Genomic DNA, 18802 nt, shown 5'->3' with positions numbered 1-18802 from the left:
TTGACGATTGAAACCTAAAATTAAATTTAAAACATACTCAAAAGATTATGAGGAGATTCAAAAGCAACTCATTAAAAACAATATTCCTAATTATTATATCATAAATTACTAAATAAAACAAAAATTACCAACTTTTACAGTATGGTATGTTAACGAAAGCGTAATTTACAGTACACTTGAAATCCAAATGAAAAGTTTCAGAAATTGAAAAAGTAAGAAATTAAAATTTTACAGTTTTAAGTTAGCAGCATATCTGTTACGTACGAGTTAATATATAATCAATAGCATATCCACTCAAAAATATTTGAGTTAGCAGATATTTTTGTTAAAGTAGCAAATTTTGTTTAAAACATTCATGAAATAAAAGATTTATAAACTAAAATAAAATATTTTATTTATCATAATAATTTTAAAATTAAATTCACTATTTTTACTTGATATGCCATGATGAATCGAATTTTATGAATTTAAAATCCTCATTATCACATACTGTAATGAAGCAATTTGGTGGACGTTGGCAATAATACGATTGTTTGTAGTTGTCTATTATTATTTTTTTTATATTGAGGTAAGATTTATAGGTATAAAATCTTAATTCTAAAGATTTTATTATATATGCTATTATTTTTTTCAGTCTTTGGTTAATTGAAATATTGCTTGACATTGTCTTTTACAGTTTTTTGCTTATTTAATTGAAATCTGTGATTTAAAATGAACTGTTTTTCAATTCATTACTTTTTTATCTGAAATTTTATGGATTAAGAAAGTCATTTTATTTTTTCATATAAAATTATTTGTTTTTTATGAAGATTTTTCAGACATGCCGTCAGATGCTCGTAAACGAAGAGATGCGAAGAAAAAGGAACTCGCGAAGCAGCGTATGGCAATGCCCAAAGGAAATCGCACCGCAGCATCAAAAGAAACAGCATCTAATGAAAACCAGCAGTCAGCTTTAGTTGGCGAAAGTAATTAATTAAACAATTTGTATGAATTTCAATAATTGTATGATTATATTAGGTAACAAGGAATTTGATGAATTGACCGAACAATTAAAAGCAATAGAATTGGAAAATGCTAAAGCTCGTTCCATCACTGGTGTGCTTTCTTCACACGAGCAATCTAGAGATATAAAGATTGAAAGCATAACGTTGACTTATTATGGTGTAGAAATGCTAAGCGATACTCGTCTAGAACTGAATTGGAGCAGACGATATGGATTGATAGGTTTAAATGGATGCGGTGAGTATGAAACTTGTGTTTAATCTATGTCAAGAACATATTTGTAATGTTTTATTCAGAAATAAAGTAATCAAAATGTGTATGAAAATTATTTTAATCCTATTAGAAAATTAGAAACTTTATAAAAAATTAATTTGTTGTTTATTATTTATTCGTTTCAGGAAAGTCAACTTTTTTGAATTGTATTGCTAGTAGAGAATTGCCAGTACCACCTACGATGGATGTCTACTTACTGTCTCATGAAATGCCAGCAAGCGAAAAAACTGCTTTGCAAGCAGTGATAGATGTAGATGAAGAACGTATTCGTTTGGAAAAGGAAGCTGAAGAACTAGCTCATTCTGATGATGTTGGTAATGTATTTAAAAAGTAAAAGATGGTGATGAATGAAATATGTTTTTCTTACAGAATCTCACGATAAATTAATGGACATTTATGACCGCTTGGATGATATTTCTGCTGATACTGCTGAAACTCGAGCAGCTGAAATTTTGCATGGTCTTGGCTTTACACCTGAGATGATGAATAAGCAGTGTAAGCATTTTTCCGGTAAGCATTTGTCTTTTCACTTGTTTAATCATTACGATTATAATTTGATAATGAATGAAAGTTCAATCTGTTTTATAAGTACAGGTGGATGGAGAATGCGAATTTCTCTTGCCCGTGCTTTGTATTTGAAACCGTGTATTCTTCTTCTTGACGAACCAACGAATCATCTTGATTTGGATGCATGTGTATGGCTAGAGGAGGAACTTAAACAGTAACTATTAATTATTAATGTACCCACTTTCATTTTATAGAACAGCTTTTTTATCAAATATATTGCTTATAAATTTTCAAGCATTTGTGTAATTTCTGCCATTAAATTATCACATTTATTGTAAAAATGTATGATAAAAATAATTTTTCATTAGAAATTTTGTAAATTTCGAATTATTAATGATTCAAAATTAGTACTTAAATTATTTGATGATTTTTATTTTCATTTTGCAAACAATTTGTTTTTCACTCTACATTCATAAAAGATTAAATATTAGATTTCCTTAAGAGATATTTTTTTAATTTGTTTCATGTGTGAATTTGCGTTTAATATTTGTTTTGTTTTTAGGTATAAACGAATATTGGTAATTGTGTCTCATTCTCAAGATTTTTTAAATGGAGTTTGCACGAACATCATTCATTTCAATAAACAGCGTTTAGTGTATTACACGGTAAGTGTTGAATTAAAATTTGAACGTTCGTCACAATGGTTGAAGGGATATTAATGATGAATATAAAGCCTTGTCAAAGCACACACATGCAGTGATGTATGCCGAAATGCGATGAACTGAAAATTTTAGATAAATTCAAGAAAAAAATGATTATTTCATCGTTTGACAGAATTTTGTTATACGAGTCATCTTTACAGGGAAACTATGATCAGTTTGTGAGAACTCGAATTGAATTACTTGAAAATCAAATGAAGCGTTACAATTGGGAACAAGCTCAATTGGCTCATATGAAGGTGATTAGATGTAATTTAGGGTGAAGCTTGCTCAGCATATTTCTTTCAGGATTACATTGCTCGATTTGGTCATGGCAGTGCGAAGTTGGCCAGACAAGCGCAGAGCAAAGAAAAAGTTTTGAACAAAATGGTTGCTGGAGGTTTGACAGAGAAAGTTGTACAAGAGAAGGTATTTTTGAAAACATTTCATCTCTTTGCTAGGTGAAATTAAAAATGCATAATTTCAGGTAAAACAGTTTTATTTTTTTGATCCTGGCTACATACCTCCTCCAGTTATAATGGTTCAACATATTTCATTTCGTTACGGTCCTGATCAGGTGTATTTTTCATTTTTGATTGTATTTTTCTCATTTGCATTTTTTTTTCTTATTCATCTTTGTAGCCATGGATTTATCGAAATTTTGAATGTGGTATTGATTTAAATACTCGAATAGCTCTTGTTGGTCCAAATGGTGCGGGGAAAAGTACATTTTTGAAATTAATTGGTGGCGAATTGATGCCGACCGATGGATTGATTCGACGTCACTCTCACGTCAAGATCGGTCGTTATCATCAGGTGTGTAAATTATTCAGTTCGATTAATTGTCTTATTCTGTGCTATTATGTAAATTTGCAATTTAGCATTTGCACGAATTACTGGATCTGAATTTATCAGCATTGGAATATATGTTGAAAGCATATCCAGAGGTGGTGGAAAAGGAAGAAATGAGAAAAATAATCGGACGTTACGGTTTGACTGGTCGTCAACAAGTGAGTGATGTTCGAAAATAGCCTGTTTTGAATAATTAATTATTTGTATGACAATATTAATAATTGTGAATATTTTAGACTTGTCCTATGAAACAGCTTTCCGATGGTCAACGATGTCGAGTGTCGTTCGCTTGGTTAGCTTGGCAAAGACCTCATCTGCTTCTGTTGGATGAACCGACCAATCATTTGGACATGGAAAGTATTGACGCTTTAGCTGAAGCTATAAACGAATTTGGCGGTGGAATGTTGCTAGTTTCTCATGATTTTCGACTCGTTAGTCAGGTTGGAAAATTGTTTTATTTGTCTTCTTTTTCTTCTTCTTCTCAGTTTTCAATTTTGTAAAAATTATGAATTTTCCAACAGGTCGCCGAAGAAATTTGGCTTTGCGACAAAGGTACTATTACAAAGCTAGATGGTGATATATTTTTGTACAAAGAACATTTGAAAAAGCAAATTGAAAAAGAAAAACGGAAAAAAATCGAAGCATCTAAAGGCTGATGATTTTTTCTACAATGGAAAAATTTTGTTTTGTTACAATTGCATGAAATACAAGTATAGTTGAAAATAAAAATTACATTCATCAGTATTTTATTTTACATTTAAATGATAACAAAATATGATTAGAAAAGAAATATTTCGATTAAAAAACAACAGCAAATAGTAACAAACAAACAAAATTAATAAATTTTATAACAATGAGGATGAGATGTATTTTTGAATGTAGAAATTTTCAAATGTACAAACTTCCATCGGGTGAAATGTCCCGTGAATAGTGGTGGTAAACGGCGGCGTGTGAGGGCAGTGTGTCGGTCGGATTTCGTTGGCCAAGTGTGGATGTATCCAGCGAAATGCCCGAGTCGCACAAATTTCGACGGCTGCACGTAGCGCTGAGTCTTGTCAGCGTACGGTCCCGTTTCGTTATATAGTCTGGATCTTTGATTGATCCGAAATTCCAATCCGCTTGTCGAATTATGTCCAACAATCCCAGGCGACTGTCCAGCACCGACTGTTGGATCCGCTTGGCTTTTGTGCTTTTTCTGTATCGACGTACAAGAAAAAAATAGCAACCAATGCCCGACAAGACCAGGCAGATGGAAAAGGTGATGCAGATGATCAGAAGTGTCGGACGTTGACGTTTGGCTTCGAGTTCGGTTTTTTGGGCACCGGCGTTGGCACAGCTGACGTTGAAAAGCACGTTCTGTGATTCACGGACCGTGAGAAAGTTGCTTTGCCGGTGGCTGGGTTCCATCGGCTGCAACTGACCGTTGAGAATGAACCTTCGAATACAGCCTTGGAAATTGTTCAGCTGTTTCCCTTGAATTCGAAGCACATTTCTTGTCCCTCCCAACGAGCAGGAAGTCAATTTCTGCTCGTAGAAGTCGTGCAAGTCGGTGAAAAGTTGCGCATCTTTTCCGTGATCGTCGATGCGGAACTCTACCAAACCTTCTTGTGGATATTTAGCCAGCGATACCATGTGCCAGTTGCCGTCGGATATAGTCGGTCCTTCGTCTAAATTCAACTGCACGGTTCTCAGGTCGTCTGTACGGCTGATGTAACGTACGAAACCGTCCACGATATCTATCAAGGAGAACTGCACTCCGGTAGATGAGAAAAATAATACACCGTCGCGGCTTGTTGTTCGAAATAAAATGTTCAGCCAAAGGGCAGGAAGTGTACTTTGATGATGCAGACGCAGTTCATTCTCGGCCCAGGTTTCAAATGCATTTTCATCGAACGTTGGAAATTGGCTCCTCACATGCACTCCAGGACCAATGTCGTAAGAGATGAAGCCGTTATTCAAACTGTACGTTTGTTCAGCTAAAATGTAATTAATTTGCAGAAATGTAATTGCATACAAATTTGTATATCAAATAACAGTTGCCAATGCCTTATACTCTTGGATATATTATACTTTAAATAATAAGCTTTTTTTGTTTTTTGTTAGTGTTTATTAGTAAAAGCAAATTTATTTTAAATTATTTCTTATAATAATAATTAATATTTTTGTTACGAAATAGTTAACAGTTTATAACAATGTCGTGCGTTTTACCTTGTTCACAAGAGGATGAAATGAAATTGCCTCGACAAATGCATTCTGTTCTATCCCAGAAGTCCAAACACTGTTCAGAGGTTTTGCACATGTCCGTATGGCCACACAGGTCAGCTACTTGTCTTGGGCAATGGTCTAGTAGGTTTGACTTACTGCGAATGCTTTTAGCGTTCAACGGCGCACCGTTTAAACTTAAATCACGGATGCATCCAAGGAAATTTGGCGATGCTATTTCATAGCCTATTGACTGTATTCTGCTGGCTAAATTAGCACTGCCCACGAACAAAGAATCGTCCAAATCTTCGAACATTGCAGCACTGAATAAAAACATAAATATATAAGTTTTGTCTGAACTATTTTCTACTGAATCATTCTCTACTAACCTGTCGCAAGTTGTAAAAGTGATTTCACAATCAAGATTTCCAGTATCACAACTAGTGCATTTATTTTCCCCACATTCCGATATTGAAATTCCAATGCTCTAAAACAAAGAAGAAATTAAGCGTTGCAAGAGCTAGTTACAAAAGATAAAATACTTTTAGTTGATGACGCAGTACAAGTTTGTGCCACCTAGCATTGGTAACGTTGCGAGGTAATGTCGAGGAGTACTTTTGCCCATTTGACGCTGAGCAGGCTAATCTGAGTTGCCCATTTGAAATATCCACAATTACATAGCTGGAGTTTGATCTGTAGCTTGTTCCACTCCAGTATAGTAGAAGTGCGTTTCTTCGCAAAGTAGAAAATTCGAATGACAATTCATTTTTTCTAACGTTCAAGCCGGATAATTCAATATAAGACAGTTCCTGGAATCCGTAGCTAGATATTTCACAATTTCGACCTGTGTATGCATAACTGCACTGACACTTGTAGCCGTCAAAATCTGCAACACATGTTCCACCATTCAGACAAGGATTCGAAGCGCATCTGTCTATGGGCATTTCACATTTGCTACCAAAATATCCTGCAACGCAAATGCAACGATATGATCCATCCGTATTTTCACAGTGCGCATTATTCTGACAAGGATTTGAAATTGTGCATTCATCGACATCGTTTTCACAGCGACTTCCTTCATATCCTTCAGGGCAAAGACATCGAGTCTTCAGCTGTAATTCATCATGGAAGCATGTACCTCCATTTAGGCAACTGTTAATTGCGCATCTATCCACTGTAGTTTCGCAAAATTCTCCTGTATACGTAGAACTACAGTCACAACGGTAGGATTTCACTATTTTAGGAAATATGAAGATGTTTTCATTTTCTCGAAAATAAGAAAATGATCCACTGGATTCAGTTATTTCGATGCAAATTCCGCCATTTAGGCAAGAATTTGCCGTGCACATTCCATGCTGAACGTGAGTGAGCGTCACTTGGTCTAGTTTCAGTTTAAGGCGATTCCAAATCAGCTGAATGCGTGATGCGGTTAATTCTGAAGCTGGCATAATATGATGACTGGAGTCATAAAGTGTCATCCAAGCTGAACAGTTTCTCTGTTTGCATTCGGCCTGTGTTAACAAACTCGAATAGCCTTCCTTTTCTAGGGCTTGTTGCAAAGGTTGAATGGCCATTTCTAATAAATTTTGCTTCATCAAGTCGAAATGCAAAATTACACTGTTTTGAGCAGTGTAATTTGTATAAGTTAAAAATTTTATCGAAAGGTCAAAATCCACCGGTAAATGCTTTCCATCATCACCATTCAGATGCATCAGTACAGGAACGTGATCACTGGGAATGCTACCAATCAAAAGTGCACATTTAGCATCCACTTTAAGTGGATGATCTGTTCGAATTGGCTGACAAGAATAATTTCCAATGAGATCCATATCTAAGGGATGTACATCGGCACTAACTCCATAAAATTGGGCACCTTGAACACTCAACACGGTCACATGCAGCATTTCAGATTCAGGTGCCATGTCATTCATATCCAAAATAACTATTTTGATACTTGTTATAGTTGTTTTAGGTGGTATTCCGTTGTCAGCTATGGATACAGCAATAATATACTCTTCTTGAAATTCTCGATCCAATGGACGAGTGGTTTTCAAAATTCCAGACTGAGGATCCAAATCAAATGGCAGTTGTTCAGGATGTAACATTTTGAATTTAAATGGACCTTGATTTACAGAAGAATCCAAATCGTAAGGCAACAATGTAAGAACATGCGTTCCAGCAGGATCATTTTCCATAACATAGCCAACTCTGTTCGACTCGTGCAGCTGAGGACCGTTATCATTGACATCTGAAATATCAATCCTCACCTGACAGGTCGATAACCATTGATCTTCTTCCAGGCAAACCAACGCCAAAAGTAGTTCATAAACAGACTGGCTTTCATAATCCAGCTCACCTTTGACAGTAATAACTGCACGTCTGTCAACCATAAATGAACTTTTAGCATTTCCATCTACAATTACTGCTCTACAATAATGCCCCAATGGACCATTTATTATAGGTGCAATAACTTTCGTTCCAATTGCGCTGTTCTCTGAAATGGTCACATTATAAGCAGTCTGATCAAAACTTGGAAATGTGCCATTGTCTGCTGGCCTAACTGTTAATGTTGCTACGTCAAAGTCGAACGCAGATTTAAACTGAGAACGCCTACTCAAAACTGTAACGACCATTTTTGATGGAATTTGTTTTTTCATGATAACTGCACCGGAGTTTGCATCAACTTCTAAATTACTTTTCAGTCCACTGATTCCCAAAAAATACTGATAATCATCTGCTTCATGTTGCACTTTTACAAATCCGATCAAGCTTTCCATTGCATGAGAGTGAAATTTGTACACTCGACGGGCAAATGTTGGCTTAAAATTTTCATGAACAGTGCCAATATGCACATAAAGAGTCATCTCAGAAAACATCGAAGTGTTTGGATTGATGCAACGCACTAATAATGGCATAGTACTTTTGTAATCTTCAATTCCAATTGGAGAAACAAGCACCAGTTGACCACTGAACATATCCAAATAAAATAATTGTTTTTCATTTCCTTTCATTATTTTATATTCACACTGGCTGGACGGCATGTTTTCAGAATTTTCTACCGCAAATGTGTACACAGTAAAATTCACTCCACTGCTCGGATGAACAAATGCGTCGTCTTTCTGATGTGGAAACGTTGGAATACGGCTGTAACCACGCTGCGTTAAAACCGTCAATGCAGCATGAGAAGTTTTTGGATGATGTGCAGAATCAGTAGCTTTGATTTTCAAAACGTAACTGTCGTGATCATCAAGATTGAGTGGTGAAATAAGTTTTACTGCACCACTGTCTGAATCGATTGCAAAAGGGCATGGAGAAACGTCAACGCAGGCACTTTCATATTGAATCAAACCATTTAGTCCAGAATCATTATCCTGTGCAATAGCAGTGAAGATTGTGGCATTTAAGCTTGTATTTTTCAAAATGTTGATTGTGTAGTTGGAGGATAGAAATCGAGGAGAATATCTATTCTCCTCTGTAATGACGATGCCAATTTCAATTTCGTCTGTAACTGTCTCATGTTCAGCAACTATTTTCACGAAGAATTTCCTATCCAAAGCATCTTTTGCTATAGTAGTGTTTGTCATGATCCATCCTATTATAAACAATGAAAATATTATGCATATACCTGAGATAATATTTGCTGATTTATATTATGCTCTTAAATTTAATAAAAAAGAATCACAGGATATGCATAGAAATAAATTAAAAAATAAATATTTGAGCACTTGCAGTACCTCTGTTATGATTAACTATAATTAATATGCTTTTTAAATCCCTATAATCTTTTACAAGCATCATTATGTTAGCATTCTAAATTATTAAATCATTATCATTTGCTTGGCTTTTATTAAAACAAATAAACAATATTATTTTAGTAATTCATTAAAACAATTCATAGTATGATGAAAAATGAAACTATTTTTTGATTATCATTCTAAATTTATGACTCATTAAAAGATCTCACACAAAAATATTTATATTTCTGCGCATAATTAATTCATATGCTACATAAATATACTAAACCAAAAAAATGCTTACCTGTTTTTGGATCGATTTCAAACCAATTTTCTTCTTGCTTCAGTGAATAGCGTATTTCCATTAACTTACAATGAGCACATTTGACTTTATTCTGTACTTGATAAATCATAGTTGACGCTGGTGTTCCTACTTGCACAGGAATCATCTTGGATGGCTTCTGCAGATTTATCAGTTTAGCATCACATGGTAGAACAAAAACGGAAACCGTCGTGATGCTTGACAAAACAGGACGACCAGAATCATGGGCTATTATTTTCAAATGATGTATATTCAATTCCGATGTATTATAATAGATGAGTTCTTTATGAGAGTATATAGCACCAGTAACGGAATCAATGGAAAACTGACTCGACTGTGAATACATTTTATATGTAATTCTGGAGTTTTCTTGACTATCAGCGTCTGTCGCTTCTAACCGTCCAATTAAAACTGGAATGCTTTTTGTTTCCGGAACGTAAAAACTGAAAAAAATACATAAAATATTTTTATCTATCACCTTTACGTAAAGTTTCTTATTTTAATGTCAATATTAGATGATTATGATCAACTTTTAAATTCAAAATAAAAAAGAGTTGAGTGCAATGCAATAGAGTATATAATGCAGTACAGTATGATTAAAAGTGGAACATTATTTATAAATATGCTCTAAAAATTGCTTAGAAAAAGCATACCTATAACTGTGCTTAGAAAACACTGGCGCATTATCGTTGACGTCATCGACACTTATTGTTAGTGATGTCATAACTTTCCAAAAGCTATCCAGAACAGAAACTTTTATCGCATATTCAGATATAGTTTCTCGATCCAAGCTTTTATTTAAAAAAATTCTACCAGTGTCTTTTTCAATTCTGAATGTATTATCATCACCATTTTCCAGAATGTAAGTATTGTCCGAGACTTCATCGAGGTCAGCAGCCACAATCTGTGTAATGAACGTATCCAAAGGTGCATCTTCTCTTACGTGGGCAGAAAAAAGATGCGTAAACCGAGGTGCGTTGTCATTTTTGTCTTCTAAATTTACAACAACAACTGCATATCCAAATAATGCAGGCTTTCCTTGATCTTTCGCAACAACCACAAAATGATATTGTGCTTTTGTTTCTCGATCAAGTGGTACTTTCGTAGTTATAATACCACTGGTTGGGTCAATTTGAAACAAATCGCAAACATTACTTTGATTTTTATCAATCGAATATTCAATCAGTCCATTGTTTTCGCTGTCCAGATCTGTAGCTGTCACTTGTGTGACATAAAAAAATTCAGGCTCTTCTTCAGGAATTGAAACTTCATATATAGATTGGTTGAACACAGGTGAGTTGTCATTTACGTCTTCTACATTTATGTAAAGTTTTAAAAATGATATCATTGGAGGACTGTCATTATCAACGGCTGCAATCCATAATTCGTAATGGCAGTGCGTTTCATAGTCAATATTTTCACTTGTGAATAATTCACCGGATTCAGAATCTATGGTAAATGCTTGTCCAATATTACCAGATGCTATTGAATAGCGAATACGATTGAAAGGAGCCTGTTTGGATGATCTAGCTACAGCTAAGGTGACGAACGTGTTTCGCTTGTTTTCAGCAATTGAATAAACTTGCTGAAAATCACTCTGAAAGACAGGAAATTCTGACGGCGGTCGAGTAATAAATTGCAAACTAAGAAATGATTGCTTTTCTGGAAAACCATGATCTGATACTTCGACAGTTAGTCGGTAACTATTCCAAAACTTCAGATCAGCTTTGGATACTATCACTCCAGTAGAGACGTTTATAATAAACTTATCTGCATCTTTTCCATTTAAATAAAATTTAAGCAAGCTGTTTTTTCCTTCATCCAAATCGCTTGCATCAACTGCATAAACAAAATCACCTATAAAAACATTACATTATTCATACATTGCAACATAAATACATACATTTATACAAATATTTTTATAATAATTAAAGCAAGTTGATAGTTTTAGCATGAATAATTAATTTGATTAACCAGGAAATACAATTTACACATATATATATATACACTCACTGCATTTTATTGAAAATCAAATAACTTATGCTAAAATTATCAAAACATTTTCAAAGTAAAACTTTTTCAATTACCTGACTGAAGTGAATTTTTCACATATATGTTTTCTTGCTGATTATGAAAAATAGGAGCGTTATCATTTTCATCATTCACAATTATTTGAATTTCCACTTTTGACGTGTGCTTGTTGTACAAACCGCAGTCTTCTGCTAAAACCCAAATATTCCATTGTTTCTGAGTCTCGCGATCAAGACTTTCAGTTGTAGAAAGCCAACCAGTTTTTTCATTAATCACAAAAGGTACAGAATTGTCAAACAGTTTATATCTTCAAAAAATATTATTATTATTATGATATTTTAATGAAAGCTGACTTTTTATTTTCATACTTTACTACACCATTTACTCCAGAATCTTTGTCAATGGCATGAACTTGGACTACTTTGGTAGAAGGTGGCTGATTTTCACTTAAAAAAGCACGATAATGTGACTGATCAAAAATTGGTGGATTGTCATTTAAATCTATAACATTTATGAAAACGGTTGCTTTTGATGAAAGCGGTGGAAATCCTAAAACAAATTATTTTTTGCATATTTATGAAATGTAAATAATTTTTTAAAAATACCTGAGTCAATAGCTTGTATTTCTAAAGTGTAGTTTTCACATTCTTCTCGATCTAAAATGCCTGTCATAAACAGTTCTCCAGAAGCAGAATCTATTTGAAAAATGCTTGTATTCCCTTGCACTATTGAATAAAAGATTTGACTATTGTGGGAGTGATCTTTGTCAATGGCTTTTATGCGGCCAATTATTGTAAACTGATTATCCATAGCCGTATTTTCGACGACATCAATATAGATTGGATTTTGGATGAATATTGGTGAATTATCATTAACATCTTTCAAACGAATAGTCACCACTAAAGAACTGATATTGCCATCAGATGGATTGGAATGTAAAGTGCCTTTTCCATAAAGTTTCAAAATGTATACGGGTTTTCGGATATAACTGAGGGGACGAGCAATGGTCAGTTGTCCATTTTGAGATAAAAGAAAGTCATCACTGTTTTCAGACTGCTCAATCCAAAGCAATGCACTTTCGCCATGAATATCTTTTTCATATTTTACTTTTACATTCAGTAAAACTTTTCCAACCGGTTCATTTTCAAAAATCTTAAAAAATCAAATAATGAGACATGTTTGTGTAAAAATAACAGAAATGCATTTACCGTTATTTCAGTAGAATCAGCTTCAAGAATAAAGTGATTGACTGTAGTGTCAAGAAGAACGACATTCAGATCAGAAGATGTTCTCAGCTGATTTTCACCTTGATCATAAGCCCAAATAGTTAACTTGTAACTTTTTTTATTGAGCATTGCGTTTACACGAAGAGTTCCATAAACTGGATTTAAACTAAAGTCACCAGCGCTGGAAGAATCTATGAAATATTGTACGTGACCATTTAAGCCTTCATCCGGATCAATGGCTTTAACTGTCATAACTGCAGTGCCAACTGGACTGCTGTCATGCAAAATTGCCGTGTTCGATGATGTAAAAACAGGTGCATTATCATTGATATCAATAAGAATAATTTTTATGGTAGCTGAAGCTGTGAAATGACTTTTTTCTAATGTCACTTCATCGTGAGCAATAACTGTAAGATGATGCTCATGACGTGTTTCTCGATCCAAAGCTTTGTTCACATACAATATTCCTTTACGACTAATCCAAAATTGATTCAGTGGGTCACCAAATAATATTGTGTAATAAAATAAATTTTCTAAAACAATCATTAATTAAATTAAATTAAAAGCATATTCAACTGAACAACTTCATTTTACTTTCTGAAATTAAAGTTTATTTAATAAAAATTGTAAAGATCTATAAGATTACATAATTTATATATGCAGAAATGCTTAAATATAATAAAATAATGCCTTTTGGCTGCGCTTCTGTTTTTTTCAATAAAATTACTAAATAATATAAGTAAGTATTTTAGCTAATTAATAATAAATAATATTTAATAGTTATTATTGAGCCACAATAAAAAATGGGCTAAACGCAAAAAAGTTTAAAATGTTCCACTAATTGATAATAATAATTATTATTAAATATATTTAATCATTTACATTATTAAAAGTATATAATATATGCATGTATGAGATTTATTCATACCTTGATCAGAAGCTAAATTGAGTTTTAGAAGCTCACTGTTCACAGAAACGTTTTCCTGAACAGATATAATGTAACTGGAATCTTTGAACACTGGCAGTCTTTTGTCCTCTTCAAAAACAATGATCACTTGTGCAGTACTTTTTAACGATGGAAAACCATTATCAGTTGCACACACTTTGAAATGTATGAGAGGTATCTATGAAGTAAAAGTTATGTTTAAAAAATACAATAATTAAAATAATAAGAGATAGTTTAGGCTTTATAAAATCATCTTAAACGATAGTACTGAACGTGTTCTTTATTATTTGCACTGCATTCTTAAGCATAATGCATTTTTAAACGTCTAAATTATAATTCAGCACATACCTTGTCAAAATTCCACGTTGATTTTATTCCTATAAATCCATTAACTGAATCAAGAGTTAAAACGGATTTCAAGTGTGGTTCAGGAGCTTGAAGATGATATGTTATTTTTCCATTATTTCCAGCATCGTTGTCAGTCGCTTTAATTATTCCAATTATGTGCTCTTTTTGAACAGATTTCGGTAAATGAAAAATAAATGTCTCATTTTGAAATACAGGGGCGTTGTCATTCACATCCGTTACAATAACTTCAACCGGCGCAGTTATTACATTTATTCCATCACTGATCTGGACAGTAAAATAATGAAAAGTCATTTCTTCTCTATCAAGCTTTGAAGTTGTGGTGATTATTCCCAAATTGGGATGAATTGTGAATAGATTTTCCATCTCCAAAATCGAAAACAACAGTTTTGTATTGCTGTCAACATCTACAGCTTTGATGAATCCAACTTCTGTACCGGGTGGAACATCCTCAGCAATATGGAATTTGTAGAAGTATTCAGATAATTGCGGAGGAGTGTTGTTTTCATCCGTTATGGTGATATTTATCTAAAAAAACAGATTATGTGAAAAGATATTATTTAGAATATTCTTTTCAGTATAATTTTATATTCCTAACAATTGTGCTGCTTTAAAAAATAATTATATTTATCAAATTAAATCATGAAATCAATAAAAATATTGTTCTAAGCTGATATTATATATTTTTTTCCAGTATATATGTACATTTTCGGAACTTGCTTACTCAAAATAGAACACTGCATTGTATATTTATATATGATACGTATATACAAGGTGAAATTATTTCAGCAGTAATAATAATAATAGCATAAATATATTAAATTACATCTTAATTTTTAAATGACATATATCAGTTCTTAATATGTTTTTAATGTGAATATTTATTTCACTGACAATTTGATAGTCCTGTATTTGAAATGTTTAGCTGCTTGGATGCCACTTGTAAATTAATAATTTGTATGTTTTGTTGAATTTCATTACAATTACATTTCATAAAGATTCATTTGTAGAATTGATGAATTTTCAGAATAAACGTGACTAAAAAGGACAAGAATGTTCGTTTTTTTTTGGAAAAGGCACTATTGACGAACGGAAATCTCGATAAAATTTTAGACAATGGGTCGATTAAACAAGACATCTTCTCTAGACAAAACTGAATGATTACTGAACAAATAAGCCAAATCAATCGCTTTGGGCAGTGTCACGCGACCTTCGGCTACAATGTTGGCTAGGTGGTCGATGTGCAATGCTCAGATGCAATTGTCCGGCCAGGTCAGTCTGAGTGTTCAGATTTCATTTGCTTTCGCACGTTCTGGTCATTGTCAACTTGGGCGATGGTCCAAATTGAAAGTCCATTTCTTACAAAACAAATACACGACTCTAAGGACACTGAACTCCATGAGGACAAGGTACCGCAATAGGCCAGCATTGTTCTTATTATCGACTATATTCACATGCATATAAGCAAATTCAATACTTTCAAACTTGCCTTCAGTTCACTAACTGAAATACTGTACTGGGTAAACATGAAAATAATTTTTGTTCACAAAAAAATGTACAATCTGATGTTGCATTTCTATTTTGCTACTCGATGATCCATCAAATCAGGGTAATAATTGATCGAAACTGAAAAAGTACATTTGGTACTAGCACGATAATGACAAAAGCATTGCCTTTTTGTGAAGCACCTGTTCTGCATTAAAGACCTTAATACGTCAATTTTAGACAGGAAACGAAGGTAATAATAATCATTGCCACAACAGCGACGAGCAATTTTTGTTCTGAAACATCTGCTGCCAGGGGGGCAATGGCTCTAAACTCAATCATCACATTTATCTACATTGTAATGTGACTCCAATTTTGAATTATTTCACGGAATTTATGTTAAGACATATTTTTTCATCAGTCAGAAATTGATGCTTCCAAACAACGGATCGTTAAAAGTAGCTTATTGGCAGCGTTCAAATTCGATCCCCAAAGCAGAAGATTATCGCCCAAAGTCGAAGAACAATAGCGGCATATTGATGTCGGCAGTTACAAACAGGTGGATCGCGTGGGCGAGCTGTTTTAGCCGGCCAGCTGTATGCTGCAAAGCTAACAGAACGTGAACAACATTCACAGAAAACCTTGCAACTATTGTCTAGGCTCAGCAGCCTGTAAAATCATCTCCAAATGGAATCTCGGCTGCAACTGAAATGGCCCTGCTTGAAGAACCGCGACACGACCTCATCGACAGCTACGTTGCAAAAAAAAGTGGTCGGCTAGCAGAAAAAAAAATATTTGGGCCAAGTGAAGGATACTGCCGGCGGAGCTTCTAATCATTCACCTAAGCATGGGTCAACCTTGGATATGGTCCCTTTTTTCTGACTCACTCAACCTGATCAAACAAGTGGCGCCAAACTACTGGCGACCAAAAATCCATACACTGTTTGATGATCAACTTCCTTTTCACCAACACACTGCTAACACTGTCCGGAAATTATTGGAACAACCTGACCTCTGAATAAAATTTCGCCATTGATGAGATCCATTCAAAATCACTGTTGACATGATGGAAAGAATCCTTTTTTTAATACAAAAAATGGGTCAATACAATAAATGTCCAGCTCAAAAATAAAGCAATCGCATTTATCAATTTTCAATTCTGACACATCAAATGAAAGTCTATTACTCTAATTTGATCATCATAAAATTGATCTACCACTATAAAGGTACAACTGAATAATTTATTAACAAAACTTCAAAACACCTATACATTTCATATTTTTATATCATTTTTTAAATAAAATATTACTCTATTTAAGATATAATACTAAATATTGAATTTTTTAAAATTAAAGAAATATTTTCATGTAAAATACATGAATATATTTATATACATTCAGTTAGTCTGAAATTCAGGGACAAATGTGAAATTTGCTATGATTTTGTTTACACAATCTGAATAGATACGCATGAGAAAAAGTATAGGCTAAAGAAAATGCAAACAAGCAGTAACGTTTTTGTTGAAATTATATACATTTATCGCTTGGACAAAACCTTGGAAGCTTCAAACAGATGACCTTGTGTTAGCAAACGAAGACTGAACAAAGTACACAGATCAGTGTACTATGAACGATAATTGCAATCATCGAGAATGCTTCTTAAACTTCTCGCTACTGAACACACGCAAACAAAAAGGGCAAAATAATCAAGAAAAATTTTCCATGAATTAGCTTTCTCAAGGTTAATGCATAAAATAGCATCTTTCTGAAGTATGCTTTAAATATGCTTATGTTTATTGAAAGCCCAAAACAAGTATACTATTCATCAGCTTAAATTGAAAATTGAAGAATAACAATTATTTTACAAATCTTGAATAAATTGAAATTTAAACTAGACTACATAATAATTAAATTCTTAGAAAAAATCAGATTAAATTAATTCCAGACTCCCTGTCACTCGATGACAAAATTGACGAACAAAAAGAGCTATACAGACAAGAAAGCCGGAAGCTGTTGCAACACTTCGCCTTTGAATAGAAAGGGCAGTCAGGGTGAAAAGGCCAAATTCAGGACATAAATAACAGATGCCCGGCCATAGCCTAATTTCATTCTCTCTTTTTACAAAAGAAACTTCCCACATTTCTCTGTAGATTCCGATCACTAGGACACCAGACAAAATACATTAATAAATTGTTCAGATCACATTACTTTTGATTGACGCTTATCAAAAATTCAGCTTACCTTGCAAGTAGCAATTAGTGGCTGGTAATTATTCTGCACCTGTGTCGAAATTGCTACCACTGTAATGATAAACTGACCAGTTGAATTGAAATTGCAATCCAAATTTCGAGCAATCCACAAAATGCCAGAATTTTGTTCGACGTCGACGAACAACTCTTGATTTGCTTGATCACCAATTACAAAATACTGCATACCCAAACTGGAGTTCTCATTCTTGAGATGTAGTTTTCCCAACTGGGTTCCAATGGGTGTTGTTTCAGCAAGTGAAAAATCATAGACTTCTTTTTCAAATTCAAATTCTGATCTTTGTTCTCCATTCCATATCAGATGAATTTCAGCATTCTCAGTTAAAGGAGATCCAAAAATTGGTTGATCTTCAGCTTTCACTTTGAGAACATAGAAGGGTAAAGGACGAAGTATCGGCTTTTTGACAAATATATCTCCTTCTTCAGTGAGAGAAAACAGATCAGAATTGTCACTTGAAAGCAATGACAACGATATATTATTATTGACGTCTGCATCACGAACGGATAACTTTCCTACGAATTGCCCAGCTCTGGGTGACAGAGGCAACAAAAATGCATGATAGCTGTAAAATTCAGGTGCTCGATCATTCACATCATTTACCGTGACCGTCACAGTTTTTCGCGTACTACGCTTCGGGTGTTTTGCATTTTCTGCTTGAACCAGTAGTTTGTATTCATCAACTGTTTCTCGATCTAATGAACCGCAGATAGAAATTGTCCCTTTTGTATCATCAATCTGAAACTTCACTTCAGGAAACTGATGCAAAATAGTGAAGTGAATTTCATTGTCAACTTCATTATCCATATCCAAAGGGGATAGTTTCATAATTTCTGCACCAACTGGAGCATTTTCTTCAACTTCAGTATGTAGAGATTCCCCAATATCAATCAT

The 18802-nt window shown here is 33.8% G+C and overlaps 3 protein-coding genes across 3 annotated transcripts; all 3 read right to left on the bottom strand.

The window, feature by feature from the left end:
• Positions 1-490: 490 nt before the first annotated feature.
• On the bottom strand, positions 491-914 carry Tsp_12275a (putative methyltransferase METT10D (Methyltransferase 10domain-containing protein); the record flags this gene model as incomplete). The annotated part of the gene is made up of 2 exons (XM_003366873.1): positions 821-914; positions 491-543 (listed from the first exon to the last, which is right to left on the bottom strand). Coding segments are annotated over exons 1-2 (147 nt in total), but the record flags the coding sequence as incomplete, so codon positions are not given.
• Positions 915-3305: 2391 nt separating this feature from the next.
• Positions 3306-14902, bottom strand: Tsp_12274 (putative cadherin domain protein). The gene is made up of 17 exons (XM_003366872.1): positions 14865-14902; positions 14758-14767; positions 14142-14687; positions 13776-13971; positions 12830-13380; positions 12227-12773; positions 11990-12170; positions 11678-11928; positions 10244-11447; positions 9573-10033; positions 6077-9126; positions 5924-6021; positions 5541-5857; positions 4575-5308; positions 4231-4527; positions 3585-3704; positions 3306-3512 (listed from the first exon to the last, which is right to left on the bottom strand). Exons 1-17 carry the CDS (start codon positions 14900-14902, stop codon positions 3306-3308), a joined length of 8808 nt encoding a protein of 2935 aa, XP_003366920.1.
• A 2973-nt stretch (positions 14903-17875) lies between these two features.
• On the bottom strand, positions 17876-18802 carry Tsp_12273 (putative cadherin domain protein). The gene has a single exon (XM_003366871.1). The coding sequence runs from the start codon at positions 18800-18802 to the stop codon at positions 17876-17878; it is 927 nt and encodes a 308-aa protein (XP_003366919.1).

The sequence above is a fragment of the Trichinella spiralis genome (genome assembly GCF_000181795.1).
Source record: "Trichinella spiralis strain ISS 195 chromosome Unknown Scfld5260, whole genome shotgun sequence".
Taxonomy (NCBI): Eukaryota; Metazoa; Nematoda; class Enoplea; order Trichinellida; family Trichinellidae; genus Trichinella; species Trichinella spiralis.
The sequence above is the reverse complement of the archived record's forward strand: the minus strand, read 5'-3'. Positions and strand labels throughout refer to the sequence as shown.

Bases quoted from the DNA above. Each gene is read 5' to 3' on its own strand.
- Tsp_12274 (XM_003366872.1), bottom strand. From the start codon at position 14,902: ATGCAGTGTTCTATTTTGAGTAAGCAAGTTCCGAAAAT. The intron at 13,381-13,775 runs GTATGAATAAAT...TGATTGTTTTAG, and splicing joins CAATTTAGCTTCTGATCAAG to AAAATTTATTTTATTACACA. The intron at 11,448-11,677 runs GTAATTGAAAAA...ATGTTTTTATAG, and splicing joins GAAAAATTCACTTCAGTCAG to GTGATTTTGTTTATGCAGTT.
- Tsp_12273 (XM_003366871.1), bottom strand. From the start codon at position 18,802: ATGATTGATATTGGGGAATCTCTACATACTGAAGTTGAAGAAAATGCT.